Source organism: Sciurus vulgaris (genome assembly GCF_902686455.1).
Source record: "Sciurus vulgaris genome assembly, chromosome: 18".
Lineage (NCBI taxonomy): Eukaryota > Metazoa > Chordata > Mammalia > Rodentia > Sciuridae > Sciurus > Sciurus vulgaris.
Genome location: NC_136479.1, coordinates 11,156,361 through 11,178,576, shown reverse-complemented (window position 1 = coordinate 11,178,576; position 22,216 = coordinate 11,156,361). Strand labels below are relative to the sequence as shown.

The following is a 22,216-nucleotide window of genomic DNA, read 5'->3' as shown; positions in this document are numbered from 1 at the left end:
TTAGGAAGAACTTATTTTCTGTAGACCTCGAATTTCTTAAACCATAGCCCTAGATCTCTGGATGCTACAGTAAAGCAGACTGCACTGGGCTTGCCACACTTCAGTCTAATCAGGACAGGGAACAGCAAAGCCAAATCTTTGGCCATTTTAAAAAATCAATCAGTGAGGTACCTGTGTTAGCAGTGGTCACTAACAAGAATAACTGGCAGTACTCTCAAGCTTATTCTTTGATTGCTTTGTTAAAATAAACAAACCCCAAAACTATGCAATGTGCTTCCTAAAACAAAATGATGCAATGCACATCATAATCAAATAATCCATCGTTTTAGGATTTAAATTCAGAAAGAGCTAGCTACCTTATTGGCGTCAGACAATAAAGCATCATGTTAATTGGGGAAAATGAATTTTCTTGGAATTATGTGTTTGTAAACCTAAAACAAGCAGTGTTTTGCCTAATACTGAAAAGGAAATGTCCTCTCCAAAAAACCACGAGGGTGGGGGAGGAAATGGGAAAAAAAAAAAAATCAGAAAATATGCAAAAGAAACTGCAAAGATTTTGCTGAAATTAAGTAAGTCCCCTTACTATCAATCACTGCAATATCCCTAGAGTACTATCAGCTAATGAATCTTTAGTAAGAGCATTAAGCTTTCACTGCACAGAACTTGGACCACGTAAGGCTACCGGTGAACACAGAGCAGGCACACGGATAGCAAGCAGACAGACAAGCTCGCCTGTAGATGGGAATGGAAATCTGGCCATCCTGCCCCTGTCCACAAACAGACTGACCTTCCTTGAGACTTTTCTGGTTGCTCCCCTCAAGGCATTCCTTTTCTTTTAAAGGTTCGAAATCCCCGGCAGTTAAAATCTCTGGGAAACCCTGTTGCTGCTTCTTGGAGCTATCGATCATGGTGAGAGGCTTCCGAAGACAGGCAACATCCAGCAGGAGAAAGGCTCGGTTTGCAGGATAGCAGAGTGGTGCTCAGAATACTCTGGCCCCTAGTCCTTGGTTGCTCTTCACAATACTCCAATGGCTGGGCAACTATGTCTTTAAGTAGCTGAAGGCAGCCATTACCCTCAAGTTCCCAGCTTGACCTGCAAACACGCTCATGCTGCTGGAAGCCCTTAACTCTCTCCCACGTCGGGAGGCAGAGCCTGTGAGGCACGATTCTGAAATCCCACCCCTTTTCCCAGCCAGCCCCCTTCCCCTTGCCATTCCAGCTTCCCCCGCGCTGGGTACTTCAATCTGCAGTTTGATGGTCCGAATCATCTGACAAACACTGAGTCAAGCAGTTAAAAATAAATCCTCTAGTTGTTAAAAGAGAAGACTATGCTGATACCTAAGAAGACAAATTGCTGCCTGTGGTCTTTCTTGGTCTCTTCATAAACACAGCCGCAGGCTGTGGAAATAGTTTATAGCGGCCAGCCGAGCACATTCATTGCTCATTAAGTTCTCCAGCTAAACAAACGGCAGGCTGAGACATCTGAAAAGGCAGGTCTTATCTCAGCAGAGGCACACACTGAGTAAACATGCTACTAACATAGCTGGATGGAAAGTCAGTCATTTCGCTACTGAAGTTCTTTTGTGGTGTGCCGTTTGCTGCACAGGGCTCTCCCTGGCAGAGCCACTGCTCTTTGTAAAAGGGAAATGTTCTGTAATTGCAGTTTTCTTCCTTTCGTGATTCAGATCCGAGCAGCAGTTTTGCTTTGTGCCACTAGTCGGCTGAGAGAGTTAACATTGCCATGAGTTTTTTTTAAAAGGAAAAATCTCCTCCTGTGTATTAAAAGCAACGACAACGAACAGCTTCTATTTCATAACAGATTCAGTCAGCCTTCAGCCCAAGTTTAATTTCACGGGAACTATGGACATCGGGTACCTCTCCCGCAAGTCACATGCTGCTGTGCACGGAGTATAAGGACTGCTGCTGGAAGAAATCTCTATGTATAGAAAGTCCAGGGAATGTGGAGTCAAGCCTGTTTCCATATACACCACGCATGTATCTGTAGCCAAAATGATATGGTTTTTAAAAAAATGGTTCAAAGTATGCACCTTTTCAGAGAGCTCCCATAAAACCCACCAGAGGTCAGAACAGCAGCATACTCTAAATCCTGTTCCATGAGGGGTTCTTTTTGTTCGATTTTTTAGAACTAGCATTCAGTAGAATGCCTTGAACTATCAGGAGTCTTCGACTCATGGCATAACTAAGTGAGTGAATTAAGGCAGAGGAAGTGTGACAGGAAAACAGATGATAAAACTTGAGTCCTAAAGATGTCCTAGACCAATGGATAAAAGCCACTAATGTGAGACGAACAAATATTCTCTACAGGAAGCACATTTTCTCTTTAAAAGAAAATGTTCAAATACACTTTAATTATGAAGCTGACATGACCCTCCTGTGGGATAAAGCATCACATCTATAAAGCCAAGAAAATCAATACAGTTTTCACACAGATGGGGCTGTCCTTTGTCTCTCACTCCAAGGCTAGTGTGTTAAACCCACACCGTTCTAGAAAGATTGCTGTCTATCCTTCTCCTGCATCTCTTGCGAATGGCATTACCCAACACATGACATGCTTCTTGTCAACACAAATTCCCTCTGAAGCAACTTAAACCCATCCGGGAAGCCTGAACTTCCACAGGAACAGTAAGGAGCTTATCACACACTTCAATCATGCCCTCAAGCCTTCTGCTGTTATCTCTGATCCTAAGACTTGTATTTTTCTAATGAAATTACTCCTTCAGTATTAAATCACTTTTTAAGGACATTTTTTTTTCTCAAATTTCTTATGACCTATGATAGTCAGAAGCATCAGGCTTTATTTATTTATTTATTTTGGGGGTTGAATTCAGGGGTGCTTTACCACTGAGCTACATCCCTAACCCCTTAAATTTTTTTTTTTTTAAATTTTATTTTGATATAGGGTCTTGCTAAATTGCTGAGGTTGGCTTTGAACTTGGAATCCTGCTGGCTTGGCCTCCCAAGCCAGGATTACAAATGTGTGCTAACATGCCTGGCTTGAGGACGTTCTTTAGGTTGGTCACTCAATTAGATGTTCTGTGAAGATCATCTCACTTAACCACCAATAATCCTTATGATCACCATGATTGTGTATACATAGTAGACATTTTGCAGATCAAGTTCAATGCTATAAAGGCTGTAAATGGCAGGCTTGGAATTTAACCAGTCTCAGTTCTCCAAAGCCCAAGTCCATTGTACTGCATTGTATTATCTATTATTCTTTTGTTTGTTTTGGTACTGAGGATTTAACCCAGGGGCACTTTGCTTCTGAGCTATACTCCCAAACCTTTAGATTTTTTTAAAAACTTTTGAGACAGGGTTTTGCTAAGTTGCTGAGGACCTTGCTAAGTTGGTGAGGCTGGCCTTAAATTTGTGATCCTCCTGCCTCAGCCTCCTGAGTCAATGGGATGAAGTCATGTGCCACCACTTATAGCTTGCCTATTGGCTTTTAGACTACGCTCCATTTCTAGACTTCAGTTTGATCTTTAGGACAGATTTCTGAGCAGAAGCTACAACTTTAAGGTCTCCTAAGGATAAGAGAAAAGAAAACCAGCAGAATCATATCAGAATGACTTAACAAAAGTATTTTAACTTTTTATGAAATAATAACTAACTTTATAGAGTGTTTACTATGTGTCACAATCTAAGTACTTTTATAAATTATTCTCATTTATCCTGTTGACAGGCTTGTGAGTTCAACATTATTATTGCAATTTTCCTCAAAACTGAGGGAAAAAAATAAAATATTTTGTCAGAGGCAGATATCTTATAAGTTGTAGCCAGAATTCCAAAGCAGGCAGCTTGGTTCCAGGGCCTGCATTCTTACTTTGCAAAAGACAAATAAAAACAATAAGCTCAAACATTCCCTTTTCCAGGATGTTGCTCTTAAATCCTGAAAAATGCTCAAATGACTTTAGGGCACAAATCTAGGAACCTGAGTAGATACACAACTACATGTGCCACTTTAAAACTTTTACTGGTTCTGTAGTATACGTGTGTATTCAGTGTGTTCAAAATTTTTTTTCTCTTTTATGGATCCCCTGTAAGCTTACTGTTTTATATCTGAGAAGTACCAAAATCCCAATAAGGAAACACTGACCTATGGTAGGTTTATACTTAAAGTCTTTGTAGTTTCAAAAGGAAATAAATTCTCTATGGTAAAGGTGCCTGGAAGAACATTTATTTTACCATTTTCCAGAAAAAAATTGAAGTAATTTCAATATCACAGAGTCTTTTCCCTATGAACATTCTGTTACTAGGTTCTGACATGATACCTCTTTAAGGAATACCAGCACTTAAATCCTAAAACAAGGATATTCTCCTTCAGAGATACAATATAACCACTGGTATCAAGAAACTAATATGGATATATCACTGCCAATGATCCAAAACTCCATTCAAATTCCAACTGTCCCAACAACATCCTTTACAGCAGAAGGATCCAACCCAAGATCACAAAGGGCACCAAGTTATCAAGCCCCCTGTTTGCTTCCATTTCGTTTTCTCAATCTTTCTAGCCCTGCATTTTGAAGATTACAAGTCAGTTGTTTAATAGAAACACCCACAATTTGGGTTTGCCTAGTGTCTTTTCATGTTAGGGTCAGGAGATGTACTCTAGCAAAAATGCTACCATTCATTCCACATTTACAGATGCTCCTCAACTTACATCCTGATAACCCACTGGAAACTAAAAATACTGTTAAGTCGGACATGCATTTAACAATACACATAAATGTAGAATATGTCAGCAACACAGCACCCTGGGGAGATCTGGCTGTTTCCCCTGGTGATCCTGGGATTGACTGGAGCAGTGGCTCGCTGCTGCCACCCAGCATTGCAAGAGAGAATCAGACTGCACACCGCTAGCCCAGGAAAGGATGCAAATTCCAAGAATGGCTTCTGCTGAATGTGTATCACTTCTGTACCTTTGTAAAGTTAAAGAATCTGCACCACTGTAAACTTGGGATACACCACCTATATCAGTGGCACATTCAACTTAAGAAAAGAATACCTGGTTTATAACTGCATACTTACATCAGCATGCATCCGTGGTTTCCTACTTCAGGCACTGGGTTATACTGTTACCATTATGATTTATTCAGATGTTCAGATTGTCCCAGATCTTGCCAGTGGAGACTCTTACAGTTTCTTAGTGTCGTGGCCCTATCATTCTTTGAGGACTTTCTTACTTTATGGCACAAGATGTTCCAGGCTTATCTTGTACTTTTGCCCCATCTATAAACAGGTCTGAAGACTAGGTGTGCTTGCTGCTATTAGGGCTGTCAATGTTCCCAGGTCACCTCTGTAGAGGGAGCTGGAAAATGTATCTGTGAGTTGATACGTGTGTACACACACACACACACACACACACACACACTTACATCTCTGTAAATTAGAAGACACAAAATACATCCATATTTAAATATATACATTCAGACTTTTTATATATATTGAAAACCACAATTCACTCTGGTGCTTCCAATTCCAAATGAGCTCATTCTCATTTCTATATTCATGGCTGTCTTTTCCTGCAGGGAGAAGTTTCTCTCCCATGGTCTCTGCCACCCAACTTATGGATGCCCTGCATCACCACCCCTGCCACTGCTGTAGCCAGCCATGGGCCTCCTCTCCCTGGCCCACCCTCCATCCGCCCAGGGCAGCAGCCGTGCTCAGTCCCAGTCTTTTGTATTGAATGAGGGAGGAAAGGAGCTGTGCACTACCTCTAAGTAAGAGAAGTCCACAGCTGTTACACACACTGCTTTCCAGTAGGCTTGCCCTTGCTCCTTATTGTGTATGCTACAGCACCTTCACTATTGTCGAGCTCTACTGCCAAGAGAACTTCACATGACGTGTGGTTACAGTCACTTCTGCTATGACGAACTTGCTTCTACAATGTGTATACGCACACTCCAAAGAGCTAATTTAATATGAAAGAGATTGACATAAATCAAGTCAATTTTCCCACCATCCTAAGCACAGATATTTAATAAGCGTGAGAAAACTGTATGGCTCAGAGTAGGAACAATCCAAGAAAGGCTTCAGGGAATTAGAACACAAACAAACATGGCTCAAGGGACCGACACAAAAACTTGGCAGAGTTACTGTATGCTCACAAAACTACTGATGATAAGATTCTCGCTGTGATTTTGCTGCACTCCAATAAGGAAGAACCTGGGTATATTACTAAGGCTTTACCAAAGCAAAGCATTTGAAAGAAACGAACGTACAGGAACGGCTAAGAACCAAGGCGAACTTCTCCCGCAGCTTTTCTGACTCGAGACTGAGAGAAGACGACCTTCCCTTTCGACTTCCACCTGGGTTGCTGTCACAGACCCTCAGTCGCTACCTGCTGCAGTGAATGAAGGTGGACTCCATGGCTTTCTTCACACAGGTTGAACCAGATAGTTAAAATCCTCACAGGATGGATGCATTTAGGGAGAAAAATCTTAGTGAAGCTCATACCTGAAATTTTCTTCTAAAGGTACACTATTTTTAGGAAAATGTATATTTTTGATCCTTATTTTTCTCCTTTTTAACATAAACACTACAGTGAAATACTGTATCTTTAGATCATCACTAAATGGGCATGATAAATCCCTTTAGTTAATTTAAAATATTATTTTTAAAAGGAAATTAAACAGTGCTATTGCTGAAATCAGGTCTGTGCCTTAAATGGCCTCCATTTTTATGGTTTAAAAATGTGTGTGCAGGGCTGGGGCTGGGGCTCAGTGGTTGCGCACTCGCCTAGCATGTGTGAGGCCCTGGGTTCGATCCTCAGCACCACATAAAATAATTAATAAATAAATAGAGGGTGTTGTGTCCACCTACAAGTTAAAAATAACAAAACAAAACAAAACAATAAAACTGTGTGCAGTGGCATGCCTGTAATCCCAGCTACTCAGGAGTCTGAGGAAGGAGGAGTCCAAGTATGAGGCCAGTCTAGGCAACTTACTGAGCCCCTTAAAAAAAAAATTCACATATACACATATATATATATACACACATATTTCTTCACTTTAAAAATATGTATTGGACATACAATATTTCAGATGTAAACAGATTTAACAAATCAGCCCCCATTTAAACCACTGTTTCATGAAGGGATAAAATTTTCTCTCATTTCCAAGCTAATGAGGTTTTGAACGAAGATACTGGTGATTTCTGCAGCTAAGTAGCATAGCACAACCACACACTATGAGAGGGCAGACAGTTCCGTGGCTGGCCTGTGGTCTGTGCGTATGCGCTCTCATCCCGGAACATGCAACGCATCTGGCACAGTGGCTCCACCCTCCTGGGTTTGCTTTATTATCTGGAAATGTGAACCACAACGATGGCAAGGTTTTTTCGGATTAGAATTTTATAATCAATAGCTTGCTGACTGACCTCTGCTCAGACCGAAAGGTGAGAACACTGTATGGGATGGGGCCAACAGCAGCATGGGGCAGAGGAACACATTTTACAGGTACGTGCTCCGTGGGGCCAGCAGCACCACTTAATGGAAATGTTCTGTCGACCTGAGGGTGACTGTCTCCTCCTGCTGGACTCATTAGGGTGAGTAATCAAGAAATGACAGAATACACGTTTTTGTCTTAAAAAAGTCATTCAAATCCTTTCTCTATTTCTAAACTTCATAGTTAGATAAATAGAACAAGCTAGATGAAAGATTCACCTTCAGGTCAGTCTTCCTTAAATTCTGAGATGACTTCCTGAGTCACAGAACATAAGGGAGAATGAAATGACTAGGGCTTTGAAGGGTCAGCAAAGAGGGATGAACAAAAAGTTAAGAAGACTAAAATCTCACCAAAGACGAAAGGCATAACACTAAGTTATGACCAGTGCAATGTTTGGGATTAGCCATGTGGTAACAGGAAACCATCTACAATCATGTTTCTCTAACATTTTTACATTATTGCCCCTTGACCCTTTTAAACATAATTTTTTCCAAATCACTTTTCATGAAATTTTTTGTTTTTTTTTTTCCCATCTATTTTTATTTAAAATTTTTTTTTCATACACGTATACAGGGTAATAAGGTCTGTCTCATTCTACCATGCTTCCCATTCCCACCCCTCCCCTCATAATATGCCCTCTGCATAATACCAAGTTCCTTCATTCTTCCCTACCCACCCCCCATTATGGATCAGCATCCACTTATAAGAGGAAACATTCAGCCTTAGGTTTTTTGGGATTGACTTATTTCACTTAGCATGATATTCTCTAGTTCCATCCATTTACCTGCAAATGTCATAATTTCACTCTTTTTTAAAGCTGAATAATATTCCATTGTGTGTATGTACCACATTTTCTTTATCCATTCATCTGCTGAAGGGCATCTATGTTGGTTAAATAGTTTAGCTATTGTGAATTGAGCTGCTATAAACCTTGATTTGGCTGCATCACTGTAGTATTGTGATGGGCTGACAGATTCGGGTTATGAAATTGTTACAGGCCAGGCTATTTGGGCAATGACTAAACAGACTCCATTTTGCTCTGAGACTCCATGTCATGTAGGAAATGTTTCTCCCATGGGAACACCCCACCTCTGTACCCATCAACAGTTGCTTAGCTTCTCCCATGGGAACACCCTGCCTCTGTACCCACCAACAGTTACTTAGCGTGACATGTTTAGCAATACAAAATGACAAATCTTACATGATGAAAAATTGTTCTTTTTTGATTCCTATTTCTCCTAAACAATGCACCATGTGAACGGTGATGTCAACAATGATTGTCTGGATTTTAGTAACCATTCTTTAGTTTGTACCTAGGTAGGGTCGTTTTGACCCACTTCCCCCTCTGCTGATGATTTCATGATATTTGCAATTTTGAATCATAGCAACAGACATTTAAGGTTGATGTACGGTTGATTTATGGTATAAGAACCCCTGCAACCCTGTGGTCGGTGCTGTTTTCCGAACAGCCATTTTTGGGGCATTCTGTGAGACAGTCAGCCAGCCGGCTTAATAAAGACTCTCAAATTTGGACTTCTCAGTGGTGATCGGTTTGTTCTTAAGTTGCACCCCACAACAGTATGCTGTGGTTCCACTCCAAGTTCTCTTAGGAATCTCTATACTGCTTTCCAAAGTGGTGCACCAATCTTCAGCTCCACCAACAATATATGAGTGTACCTTTTTCCCCACAAACTTGCCAACACTTATTATTGCTTGTATTCTTGATAACTGCCATTCTGACTGGTGTGAATTGAAATCTTGGAGTAGTTTTGATTTGCATTTCTCTAACTGCAAGAGATGATGAACATGTTTGTTGATCAATTGTATTTTTCTTCTGTGAAGTATCTGTTCAGTTCCTTAGCCCATTTATTGACTGGGTTATTAGCTTTTTGGTGTTAAGTTTTTTGAGTTCTTTATATATCCTGGAGACTAGTGCTCTATCTGAGGTGTATGTGGTAAAAGGTTTTCTCCCAATCTGCAGGCTCTTATTGTTTCCTTTGCCAAGAAGCTTTTTAGTTTGAATTCATCCAATTTATTGATTCCTGATTTTACTTCTTGCACACTAGGAGTCTTGTGAGGAAGTCAGGTCCTAAGTTGACATGAAGATTTGGGCTTATGTTTTCTTCTGTTAGGCTCAGGATCTCTGTTTTAGTGACTAAGTCTTTGATCCACTTTGAGTTGACGTTTGTACAGGGTGAGAGAGAGAGGTTCAATTTCATTTTGTTATATATGGATTTCCAGTTTTCTCAGCACCATTTGTGGAATAGGCTATCTTTTCTCCAATGTGTATTTTTGGCACCTTTGTCTAGTATAAGATAACCATATTTAGATGGGTTTGTCTCTGTGTCTTCTATTCTGTACCATTGTTCTCCATGTGTATTTTGGTGCCAATACTATGTCCTTTTTGCTACTATAGCTCTGTAGTATAGTTTGAGGTCTGATATTGTGATGCTTCCTTTTTTTAATTTTTTATAATGTATTTTTTTTATTGTAAACAAATGGGATACATGTTGTTTCTCTGTTTGTACATGGCGTACAGGCATACCATTTGTGTAATCATAAATTTACACAGAGTAATGTTTGATTCATTCTGTTATTTTTTCCCTTCCCCCCACCCCTCCCACACCTCTTTTCCCTCTATACAGTCCTTCCTTCCTCCATACTTGCCCCCCTCCCTAACCCTAACTCTAACCCTAACACTAACCCTTCCCTCCCCCCATTATGTGTCATCATCCACTGATTAGTGATATCATTCATCCGTTGGCTTTTTGAGATTGGCTTATCTCACTTAGCATGATATTCTCCAATTTCATCCATTTGCCTGCAAATGCCATAATTTTATCATTCTTTATGGCTGAGTAATATTCCATTGTGTGTGTGTGTGTGTATATATATATATATATATATATATATATATATATACACCACAGTTTCTTTATCCATTCATCAATTGAAGGACATCTAGGTTGGTTCCACAGTCTGGCTATTGTGAATTGAGCAGCTATGAACATTGATGTGGCTGTATCTCTGTAGTATGCTGATTTTAAGTCCTTTGGGTATAGGCCAAGGAGTGGGATAGCTGGGTCAAATGGTGGTTCCATTCCAAGTTTTCTGAGGAATCTCCACACTGCTTTCCAGAGTGGCTGCACTAATTTGCAGCCCCACCAGCAATGTATGAGTGTACCTTTCTCCCCACATCCTCGCCAACACCTGTTGTTGCTTGTATTCTTGATAATCGCCATTCTAATTGGGGTGAGATGGAATCTTAGGGTGGTTTTGATTTGCATTTCTCTTATTACTAGAGATGTTGAACATTTTTCCATATGTTTGTTGATTGCTTGTAGATCTTCTGTGAAGTGTCTATTCATTTCCTTAGCCCATTTGTCAACTGGATTATTTGTATTCTTGGAGTAGAGTTTTTTGAGTTCTTTATAGATTCTGGAGATTAGTGCTCTATCTGAAGTATGATTGGCAAAGATATTCTCCCACTCTGTAGGCTCTTTCTTCGCATTGCTGATAGTTTCCTTTGCTGAGAGAAAGCTATTTAGTTTGAATCTATCCCAGTTATTGATTCTTGCTTTTATTTCTTGTGCTATGGGAGTCCTGTTAAGGAAGTCTGGTCCTAAGCCGACATGTTGAAGATCTGGACCTACTTTTTCTTCTATAAGATGCAGGGTCTCTGGTCTGATTCCGAGGTCCTTAATCCATTTTGAGTTTAGTTTTGTGAATGGTGAGAGATATGGGTTTAGTTTCATTCTGTTGCATATGGATTTCCAATTCTCCCAGCACCATTTGTTGAAGAGACTATCTTTTCTCCATTGCATATTTTTGGCCCCTTTGTCTAGTATGAGAAAATTGTATTTATTTGGGTTTGTGTCCGTGTCTTCTATTCTGTACCATTGATCTACCTTTCTATTTTGGTACCAATACCATGCTGTTTTTGTTACTATTGCTTTGTAGTAGAGTTGAAGATATGGTATTGCAATACCCCCTGTTTCACTCTTCCTGCTAAGGAGTGCTTTAGCTATTCTTGGTTTCTTATTCTTCCAGATGAATTTCATAATTGCTTGCTCTATTTCTGTAAGGTACGTCATTGGGATTTTAATTGGAATTGCATTGAATTTGTAGAGCACTTTAGGTAGTATGGCCATTTTGACAATATTAATTCTTCCTATCCAAGAACATGGAAGATCTTTCCATCTTCTAAGGTGTTCTTTAATTTCTTTAGTGTTCTGTAGTTCTCATTGTAGAGGTCTTTCACCTCTTTTGTGAGATTGATTCCCAAGTATTTTATTTTTTTCGAGGCTATTGTGAATGGGGTAGTTTTCCTAATTTCTGTTTCTGAAGATTCATCACTTATGTATAAAAATGCATTGGATTTATGAGCATTGATCTTGTAACCTGCTACTTTACTGAATTCACTTATGAGTTCTAAGAGTTTTCTGGTGGAATTTCCAGGTTCCTCTAAATATATAATCATGTCATCAGCCAACAGGGATAGTTTGAGTTCTTCTTTTCCAATTCGTATCCCTTTAATTTCTTTGGTTTGTCTAATTGCTCTGGCTAGAGTCTCAAGAACGATGTTGAATAGAAGTGGTGAAAGAGGGCATCCCTGCCTTGTTCCAGTTTTTAGGGGGAATGCTTTCAGTTTTTCACCATTTAGAATGATATTAGCCATGGGCTTAGCATAAATGGCCTTTACAATGTTAAGGAATGATCCCACTATCCCTATTTTTTCTAGTGTTTTGAGCATGAAGGGGTGCTGTATTTTACCAAATGCTTTTTCTGCATCTATTGAAATACTCATGTGATTCTTGACTTTAAGTCTATTGATATGGTGAATGACATTTATTGATTTCCTGATGTTGAACCAACCTTGCATCCCTGGGATGAAACCCACTTGATCATGATGCACTATCTTTTTAATGTTTTTGTATGCGATTTGCTAAAATTTTGTTGAGAATTTTTGCGTCGATGTTCATTAAGGATATTGGTCTGAAATTTTCTTTCCTTGATGTGTCTCTGTCTGGTTTAGGTATCAGTGTGATATTGGCTTCATAGAATGAGTTTGGGAGGGTTCTCTCCTCTTTATTTTATGGAATACTTTGAGAAGTATTGGAATGAGCTCTTCTTTAAAGGTTTTGTAGAACTTGGCTGAGAACCCATCTGGTCCCAGACTTTTCTTTGTTGGTAGGCTTTTGATGACTTCTTCTATTTCAGTACTTGAAATTGGTCTATTTAAATTGTGTATGTCCTCCTTGTTCAGTTTAGGCAATTCATATGTCTCTAGAAACCTGTTGATGTCTTCGAAATTTTCTATTTTGTTGGAGTATAGATTTTCAAAATAGCTTCTAATTATGTTTTGTATTTCAATCCTGTCTGTTGTGATATTTCCTTGTTCATTCCGAATTTTAGTGATTTGGGTTTTCTCTCGTCTTCTCTTTGTTAGTGTGACTAAAGGTTTATCAATTTTGTTTATTTTTTCGAAGAACCAACTATTTATTTTGTCAATTTTCTGTATTGTTTCTTTTGTTTCAATTTCATTGATTTCAGCTCTGAGTTTAACTATTTCCTGTCTTCTACTACTTTTGGTGCTGGTCTGTTCTTTTTCTAGGGCTTTGAGCTGTAGTGTTAGGTCGTTTATTTGTTGAGTTTTACTTCTTTTATTAAATGCGCTCCATGAAATAAATTTCCCTCTAAGTACTGCTTTCATAGTGTCCCAGAGATTTTGATACGATGTTTCTTTCTCCTCATTTACCTCTAAGAATTTTTTAATTTCCTTCCTAATATCTTCTGTTATCCATTCATCATATAATAGCATATTGTTTAATCTCCAGATGTTGGAATAGTTTCTGTGTTTTACTCTTTCATTTATTTCTAACCTCAATCCATTATGATCTGATAAAATACAAGGTAGTGTCTCTATCTTCTTGTATTTGCTAACATTAGCTTTGTGGCATAATATACGGTCTATTTTAGAGAAGGATCCATGTGCTGCTGAGAAGAAAGTGTATTCGCTCTTGGTTGGATGGTATATTCTATAAATGTCTGTTAAGTCTAAATTATTAATTGTGTTATTGAGATCTATGGTTTCTTTGTTCAATTTTTGTCTGGAAGATCTGTCCAGTGGTGAGAGAGGCGTGTTAAAATCACCTAGTATTAATGTGTTATGGTCTATTTGGTTTCTGAAATTGAGAAGGATTTGTTTGACATACGTGGATGAGCCACTGTTTGGTGCATAGATGTTCATGATTGTTATATCTTGCTGATTTATGCTTCCCTTAAGCAGTATGAAATGACCTTCTTTATCCCTTCTGACTAACTTTGGCTTGAAGTCCACATTATCTGAAATGAATATGGATACTCCAGCTTTTTTGCTGAGTCCATGTGCATGGTATGATTTTCCCCATTCTTTCACCTTTAGTTTATGGGTATCTTTTCTTTTCTTTCTTTTTTTTTTTTTTTTTTTGCTGGCTCCTAGGTTTATTCAGTACATCTTCATCACTACTCAACAGTACAAACAACCTTCTAAAGCGCTACAAAGTTACAAAACGCAAAACATCTTATAGTACTGACTGTACAACGAGAAACAAAACAGCATGTACACGCTGCCGAGGCGCCCTGCAAGACACCGCCGGCAGCCAGGCAGGCCTCGGGAGCTCGCAGAGCGGCCTCGGCCCGCTGCCAATTCCAGAGTAAGGGCTATGTGGGGCGCGGGGCTGTGGGAGGACAAGGGCAGACAGAACCATTTACAGCAACTAACACGTGGGGCACTACCCTAGAGGCTGGAAAAGAATTCAAGCAGGCGGGGAAAGGCCAGGCCTAACAGGAACAGTGGCTTGGTCCCCTTTCCTGCAGACACAGCACAGCAACAGCCAAGGGTACAACCAGGTTTGCCAGACTGGCCCAGTCCACACATCTGTGAAGAGGCTGGGCCACACTGCCACCTGGAAGCCTGCAGGTCCCTGCTGGCTCTGCCACTGAACAGACGTAGGAATGGGAATGGGTGAGCTTTCCAGCCAGAAAACTGCAGGGCACCCCAAGGGGCACAGCACTTCTGCAGCCAGAACCTGCCTGCAGAGCAAAGGCCTCAACTGCTGCCTTTGAAGCCTGCCCAAGTGAGGGGTCCTTTCCTGCTAACCCTCCTTCGGCTAGAAAAGTGACACAACTGAGCTGAGTGGAACACAAGGTATAGACAGATGAGCCTGGGTGGCCCTATTTATCGGGAGGAGTTAGAACTGGAGCGGCTTCTGTGGCGGCAGCGGCCAGGAGAGCGGGACCGCCTGCGCATGGGGGACCTGCGTCTTGGCGAGCGTGACCTCCTCCTCATGCGTGGGGGCGACCTACGCCACGTGGGAGGTGGTGGCAGCATTCTCCTGGGAGGGCTGAATCGCCGGGGGTGGGGGTGGGGGGGGGGTGGGGGGGGTGGCCTAGGCCAAGGGGCCAACACAGCAGTAGCAGTGATCTCCTGGTCATCGATTTGTCCTCCAGCCATGTGCTTCAGTGCCTTCTCAGCTTCATCTGGATTCTCAAACTCCACATATGCATAGCCTTTGGATAGATGAGGATGCATCCTTTCTACAGGCATGTCAATCATTTTAATTTTTCCATAGGTGGAAAATATCTCCATGATGTGATCCTTGGTCACATTCCTGGTGAGCCTTCCAATATGCACTTTGGTGGGTTTAGGGGAAGGGCTCCGCCTTTTCCTTTCCTTTTCATCTCTTTTAGGTGGTTTGGATTTGGAACGGGAACGCCGCCTGTTTTCATGCCTGCGCCTAGAAGGGCTGGGAGATCCAGAGGAGCTGCTGGAACTGGAGCTGCGGGATGTGCTGGAGCTTCCGGAGCGGCTGGATGCAGAGGAGGAGCTGGATCCACTGCTTGAGCCTGTGCTGGTGCTAGATCCCGAGCTGGAGGTGGAACTGGACCGAGACCTGGTACTGCTACTTCCACTGGAAGCACTGCGCCTTTTTCGAGTCTTATCCCTGCCACGGTCCTTCTTGCTCGACTCCTTGGTGGTCCCTTTGTCTTTAGAGCGATCCCTGGATTTCTCATCAGAGCGGTCCTTGCGTTTGGTAGGAGAAGGAGCCCTAGTGCTGGACTTTTTATTATTTTCTTTGACTCCTAGCAAGCTCTTCTTTTTCACTCCTGATAAATCCATTCTCCCCTTGAGGTGTTCAAAGCAGCAATGGCGGCCTCACTTATCTGAACTCTCACTTCTAACTTGAGTCTGAGAAACGATCCCTAATCGATTGCAATTTACGCCAAAGAGCAGCTTCCGCCATCGACCTAACCTTCCCGTATCTTCCTTTGGGAGCTCGGTCGCCGTGCTCGGTCCACAGTGGGCCGAACCCTCAAAGCCTAGAGCGGAGAGCGGCGCACAGGGGCTCGGTAAAAGTTCTCGGAGTGAATATTTGAATTAGCGACTCCTAAAAGAGCCGCTCGCCTTCCAGGATGTCCCACAAAGCAACTCCGCCCCCCTCGGCTCCGCGACTCGCCGCCCTCGCTCCCCGACCTCGTTGGTTCACTGGCCACTCCCCAAGCAGGGCCCAGCGTGGGGGGCCTGGGTCTCCGGCTCAGCGGGAGGGCCCCGACTGCGGAGGCCGCTCTCCCGGCAGGGTCTCGTGGGCCTGCTTGGGCCGCTGCCAACCGGACAAAACGGGGTCACCCTGGCGTCGGCTGCGGTCCCAACCTATGGGTATCTTTTTCTATGAGATGAGTCTCTTGTAGGCAACATATTGTTGGATCCTTCTTTTTAATCCAATCTGCCAGTCTATGTCTTTTGATTGATGAATTCAGGCCATTAACATTCAGGGTTATTACTGAGATATGATTTGGTTTCCCAGTCATATGGTTTATTTTTTAAATTTTATTTATTTATTTGACACAACTTGGTTCCTCCTTTATTTGACAATTCCTTTAGGATAATTCCTCCCTTTGCTGATTTGCTTCTTTGTTTTTCATCTCTTCCTCATGAAATATTTTGCCAAGAATGTTCTGTAATGCTGGCTTTCTTTTTGTAAATTCTTTTATCTTTTGTTTATCATGGAAGGATTTTATTTCATCTTCAAATCTGAAGGTAAGTTTTGCTGGGTATAAGATTCTTGGTTGGCATCCATTTTCTTTCAGGGCTTGAAAAATGTTGTTCCAGGCCCTTCTAGCTTTTAGGGTCTGGACTGAAAAATCTGCTGATATCCGTATTGTTTTCCCCCTGAATGTAATTTGGTTCTTTTCTCTCACAGCCTTTAAAATTCTGTCTTTATTTTGTATGTTAGGTATTTTCATTATAATGTGCCTTGGTGTGGGTCTGTTGTAATTTTGTGTATTTGGAGTCCTATAAGCCTCCTGAACTTGGTTTTCCATTTCATTCTTCAGAGTTGGGAAATTTTCTGATATTATTTCATTGAATAGATTGTTCATTCCTTTGGTTTGTTTCTCTAAGCCTTCAATCCCAATAATTCCTAAATTTGGCCTTTTCATGATATCCCATAGTTCTTGTAGATTCTGTTCAAGATTTCTTACCATCTTCTCTGTTTGGTCAACTTTGTTTTCAAGATTAAATATTTTGTCTTTGATATCTGAGGTTCTGTCTTCCAGGTGTTCTATCCTACTGGTTATGCTTTCTATGGAGTTTTTAGTTTGGTTTATTGTTTCCTTCATTTTAAGGATTTGTTTTTTTTTCCCCCAATCTCTCTCTTTATTGAAATGATCTTTTGCTTCCTGTATTTGCTCTTTAAACTGTCGATTGGTGCGATCATTCAATGCCTGCATTTGCTCTTTCATCTCATCATTCAGTGCCTGCATTTGCTCTTTCATCTCACCGTTTGCTTCTCTGATCATTTTAATTATGTACATTCTGAACTCCTGTCATTTCTTCTGCCATGCTGTCATTGGGTTTTATTGATGTAACATCTAGATTTGTTTGCGGCATTTTCTTTCCTTGTTTTCTCATATTGTTCAGTTATCAGTGGACCACTGAGATGTTGCAGATTTCCTCTATTGACTTAAAATGTCCTTGAAGATTTCTATATATATCCCCTCTTAGCCTTCAGTAGGCTGAAGTCTTGGAGGAAGTTGATAATGCGGTGCTCCACAAGGAAGCTGCCTCTCTAGGAGTGGTGGCCTCCAGGTGGGGTATATTCCCTGCTAGTGGGCAGAGGTGCCTCCACTTGTTGACCAATGGTCATCCAAAGGGGAACTAGGCTGCGGGCTGAGGCAAGGCCTGTTTGGGCCTGTGTCTCTGGTTTTACCGTCCTTTTGGGGAAACCTCACGCGGTGGGGAGGTCTCGCTGGTCAGTTCCCCTCCTAGAGGTTACCCTCAATTTACAGCTACCGCCTGGGCTGGGCTGCCTAACTCTGCAAAGTTCCCAGGGGCCTGGCCCTACCTCCTGGGCCTGGGAGCCTCACCCTTCGCAGAAGAATCTCCTTAGGCTGCCCCTCCTCAGAGAATCTGCCCGCAGTCCTGGAACCTTCGCTCCGCTCCTAAGCGTGTCTCTGTGCGGCTCTACCACCCAGAAGTCTCCTAGATCCTGGGACCCTGCTCTACACCTAATCGCCTGGCTATGCGGCCCCTCCTCTGAGGAGCCACCTGGGGCCCCGTACAATCGCTCTGAGTCCTAGAGACCCGCCGCACGCCTCTTCCTCCAGACAGCCTCCCCGTATTCCGGTGCGGTCACTAGGAGTCCAAGTAACTCACTTGGTGCCTCCTCCTCCCACCAACCGCCTGTAGCCCTGGGCAATCACTCCGAGTCGAAGTGACCCGCCCCGTTCCTCCTCCTCCTCCAGGTAACCCCCCGGGTGTTCAGGAGCGGTCGCTCTGAGTGGCTCTGAATCCATGTGACCCACTGCACGCCTCCTCTGGGCAGCCGCCCTGGTGCGGCCACTCGAGACCAAGCGACCCACCGCGCTCCTCCTCCAGGCAGCATCCCTGTGTTCAGGAGCGATCGCTTTAAATCCAAACCACTCACCAATCGCCTCCTCCTCTGAGCAGCCGCCTGGAGCTCTAATGCAGTCACTGCGAGTCCAAACGACCCTCCTCACTCCTCCTCCTTCTCCTCCTACTCCTCAGGGCAGGCCCCGGTGTTCAGAAGTGGTCTGAGTCCAAACAGCTCGTGGCGCAGCTCCTCCTCTGGCAACCGCCTGTAGCTCTGGTATAGCCACTTCGAATCCAAGCGGCCACGCTCCTCCTCCTCCTCCTCAGGGCAGGCCCCGGTGTTCTGAGTCCACACAGCTCTCCTTGCCGCTCCTCCCCTGGGCAACCGCCTGGAGCCCCAGTGGTTGCTCCAAGTCCCAGTGCTGTGCTGAGCAGCCTCCTCTCCGATGCTCCCAGTTGTTCGAGTTCACTGCTCCAGAGGGGGAAGGGATGTCTCGCCCGGCAGCTCTACTTCACAAAGTTCCCTGCGTTCTGGGACTACCGTCCCATCCGGGATGCCTCTCCAACGGGAGAGACTCACCCGGCTGCTTTGAGTTGGTCCCAAGTCTCTCAATATCTCCTCTGTTGAATCCTGCATCCTGGAGCAACATGAAATGCAGACACCCTCTAGTCCGCCATCTTGAAATGCCCTCTATTTTTTATTTCATCATTGATTTCTAGTTTCATTCCGTTATAATCTGATAGAATGCAGGGTAGTATTTCTTTTTTTTTTTTTTTGTATTTGCTGAGAGTTGCTTTGTGGCATAATATGATTTATTAGAGGAGGATCCATGTGTTGCTAAAAAGAAAGTGTATTCACTTGATGATGGATGAAATAACTCTCTATATGTCTGTTAAGTCTGAATCATTGGTTGTATTATTTGACTGTTTTTGTTTGGAAGACCTATCCAGTGGTGAGAGAAGTGTGTTGAAGTCATCCAGTATTATTGTGTTTTGGTCTATTTGATTTTTGAAATTGAGAAGGGTTTTTCTGATGTATGTAGATGTTCCATTGTGTGTGGCATATATATTTACGATTGCTATGTCTTGTTGGCATATGATTTCCTTTAAGCAGTATGAAATGTCCTTCTTTATTCCTTCTAACTTTGGTTTGAGGCCCACTTTTTCTGATATGAGGATGGAAACCCCTGCTTGTTTACTCAGTCCATGGTGAGTAATATGTTTTTTCCCAACCTTTCACCTTCAGTCTGTGCATGTCTTTCCCTAGGAGGTAAGTCTCTTGAAGACAGCATATTGTTGGGTCTTTTTTAAAACTCCAATCTGCCATTCTATGTCTTTTGATTGATGAGTTTAGGCCATTAACATTCAGGGTTATTACTGAGATATTTGTATTCCCAGGCATTTTGGTTTATTTTTGGTTTTTAACTTGACTTTGTTTCTTCTTTAATTAACCTTTCCTTTAGTGTAGTTCCTCCCTTTGCTGGTTTTCATTTTTTTCCCCCATTTCCTCCTCATGGGATATTTTTCTGAGAATGTTCTGTAGTACAGGCTTTCTAGTGGTGTATTCTTTTAACTTTTGTTTGTCATGGAAGGTTTTTATTTCATCTTCAAATCTGAAATTTAATTTTGCTGGGTATAAAATTCTTGGCTGGCATCCATTTTCCTTCAGAGTTTGATATATATTATGTCCTGGTATTAAGGGTCTGGGTTGATAAATCAGCTGAAATCCATATTGGTTTCACTCTATATATAATTTGAATTTTTTCTCTCACAGTCTTTAAAATTCTATCCTTATTCTGTATGTTAGTCATTCTTTTTATAATGTGCCTCGGTATGGGTCTGCTGTGATTTTGTACATTTGGGGTCCTGTAAGCCTCTTGTAGTTGATTTTTTCATTTCATTCTTTAGATTTGGGAGGTTTTCTGATATTATGTCATTGAAAATATTGTGCATTCCTTTGGTTTGTAGCTCCATACCTTTGTCTATTCTGGTAAATCTTAAATGTGGTCTTTTCATGTTTTCCCATATTCCTTGGAAGTTCTGTTCATGGTTTCTTACCATCTGTGTGTGGTTGACTTTATTTTTAAGAGTATATATTTTTTCTTCATTTTCTGAGGTTCTGTCTTCAAAGTGGTCTAGTCTGTTGGTGATACTTTCCATTGAATTTTTAATTTGGTTTACTGTTTCCTTCATTTTGAGGATTTCTGCTTGATTCCTTTTTATATTCTCTGCCTTTTTATTGAAGTGATTTTTCACTTCCTGTATTTGCTCTCTGATACCATCCTTTATTTCAAAGATTAATCTAACTGTATTTTCTAAACTTCTACTCTTTGACATTTCTTCTGCTGTGCTGTCTATGGATTCTATTGGTGGAACAACTTGGTTTGTTTGAGGTGCTTTGTTCCCTTGTTTTTTCATGTTGTTTGTGTGTCTTCCCATCTAGTGTTATGGAGCTGAGGCAGCAGAGTTTCTACCCTGTAGTCTTTTAGTGTCCCTGAAGGCTTCAGCACCTCATCTTTAAGGGGGAGACTAATATTAGCAGTACCCAATGCAAACTATATACCATCTTAAACCAAATGGCTCCTATTAAGGCATTTACAGTTTTGTCACAAAGAACAGAAATGAAGTATTCGATTATTGTCCTCAATATAAATAGTAAGTTTGCTAAAAGGGTTTATGCTCTTTCAAATGATGGACGATGAGGGAACGGAAGTAGTGTAACATGTGATGTTTATGAGGGAGGAAGAGAGAACACAGAGTTAAAAATTTATAGCAGAAGTGAGGGAGGAATTAATAGAGGTTGGCGGTTAGTATGAAATAAGTGAGAAAGAGAATCCAGGGAGACAGAGAGGTGAGAATAAAAATATGTAGAGGTTTTTTTAAAAAAAGTAAAATACAAGAATATATAACTAATCTGGCATATACTATTCTGATATCCGATTCCTCAATAAATTGATGCATGAAAGACAGTAGAGGTGTGAGACAGAGGGCAAAAAAAGAAAAAAGAGGAAGATGGTCTCAATGAAAAACTGAATGATTGCTTCCGTTGGCTCTCAAACATCTTCTCAGCTTTCCTTCTGTGCTGATAGGTGGGCTGGTCTGAAATTTGATGTTAGCTCCAGTCCAGTGGGTACCAGATGGTTTGGGTGGGTGAGCTGATAGCAAGATGCCCTCACACCCTCTTCCAGTCTTCCCACAATTGTCCCTGCATGCTTCAGGGCTCAGCTGGAGAGAGCCCAGTTTTCTTCAGTTTTTTCAACCTAAGCCAGGGAACTTCCCCCAGGCTCTGGCTCTCCACAGGCTTGCCAGACCCAGACTGGCCCACACACACCCAGCTGCAATCTGATGGACCTGGGCTTCAGCTTGCCCAGGCCCTGCCTTGTTGCTGTCCTAAGATCTCAATGTCCTTTCAACTTGCAGAGAGACCACCAGGGATGTGCTCACACAAACGAGTGTCCCTGCAAAGAGGCAACCAGATACCACACTGAGCAGAAAGACCTCAGGGGCAACCAGTTCTGCAGGTACCCCAATATATATCCAGTCCCTGGCCTGAGTCCCCAAACTGAGGTTGTCACACCACGAGAAGGCGATAGCTATGGCAGGAAACCTGCAGGCCCTGGCTGTTGTCCCAAGATGGCAGCAGCCACGTGTAACCAAACCTGCAGGTACTGTGACAATGGACTTCCAGGCAACAGTGTGCAGCAGGTGATCCACTGGTGGTCTGCACATTAACTGTGGATGATCAGCAGGTGGATGTTGGTCGGTGGGTGATGAGCAGGCAAGAGGTGGGCAAATAGGCAAATGGCAGATGATAGGCAGTGTTCAGTGAGCAATCCTCACTCAAAAGCCAGGTGATATTCTGGCAGACGGTGGG

The 22,216-nt window shown here is 42.1% G+C and overlaps 3 protein-coding genes across 12 annotated transcripts in view; 1 reads left to right on the top strand and 2 right to left on the bottom strand.

The window, feature by feature from the left end:
* PARN (poly(A)-specific ribonuclease) overlaps nucleotides 1-22,216 on the top strand; it is a 578,557-nt gene that overhangs the window by 314,407 nt on the left and 241,934 nt on the right. The window lies entirely within an intron of this gene.
* MRTFB (myocardin related transcription factor B) overlaps nucleotides 1-22,216 on the bottom strand; it is a 386,264-nt gene that overhangs the window by 268,225 nt on the left and 95,823 nt on the right. Inside the window, exon 1 of one of the 10 annotated variants that reach the window (XM_079120565.1) lies at nucleotides 788-9,918. The exons of the other annotated variants lie outside the window; for them this stretch is intronic. Within the exon in view, the coding sequence (XP_078976691.1) occupies nucleotides 788-908 (121 nt within the window). The 5' untranslated portion in view covers nucleotides 909-9,918. Of the gene's footprint in view, nucleotides 1-787; nucleotides 9,919-22,216 lie in introns of those variants that run through there. 10 annotated transcript variants of the gene reach the window in all.
* LOC306649564 (RNA-binding protein with serine-rich domain 1-like) lies at nucleotides 14,159-15,989 on the bottom strand. Its single transcript, XM_079120588.1, has 2 exons — nucleotides 15,971-15,989; nucleotides 14,159-15,744 (listed from the first exon to the last, which is right to left on the bottom strand). The coding sequence occupies exon 2, from the start codon at nucleotides 15,628-15,630 to the stop codon at nucleotides 14,689-14,691; it is 942 nt and encodes a 313-aa protein (XP_078976714.1). The 5' UTR covers nucleotides 15,631-15,744; nucleotides 15,971-15,989; the 3' UTR covers nucleotides 14,159-14,688.

Excerpts from the sequence above, each read along its gene's own strand:
- LOC306649564 (XM_079120588.1), bottom strand. The coding sequence starts at position 15,630 with ATGGATTTATCAGGAGTGAAAAAGAAGAGCTTGCTAGGAGTCAAAGAA.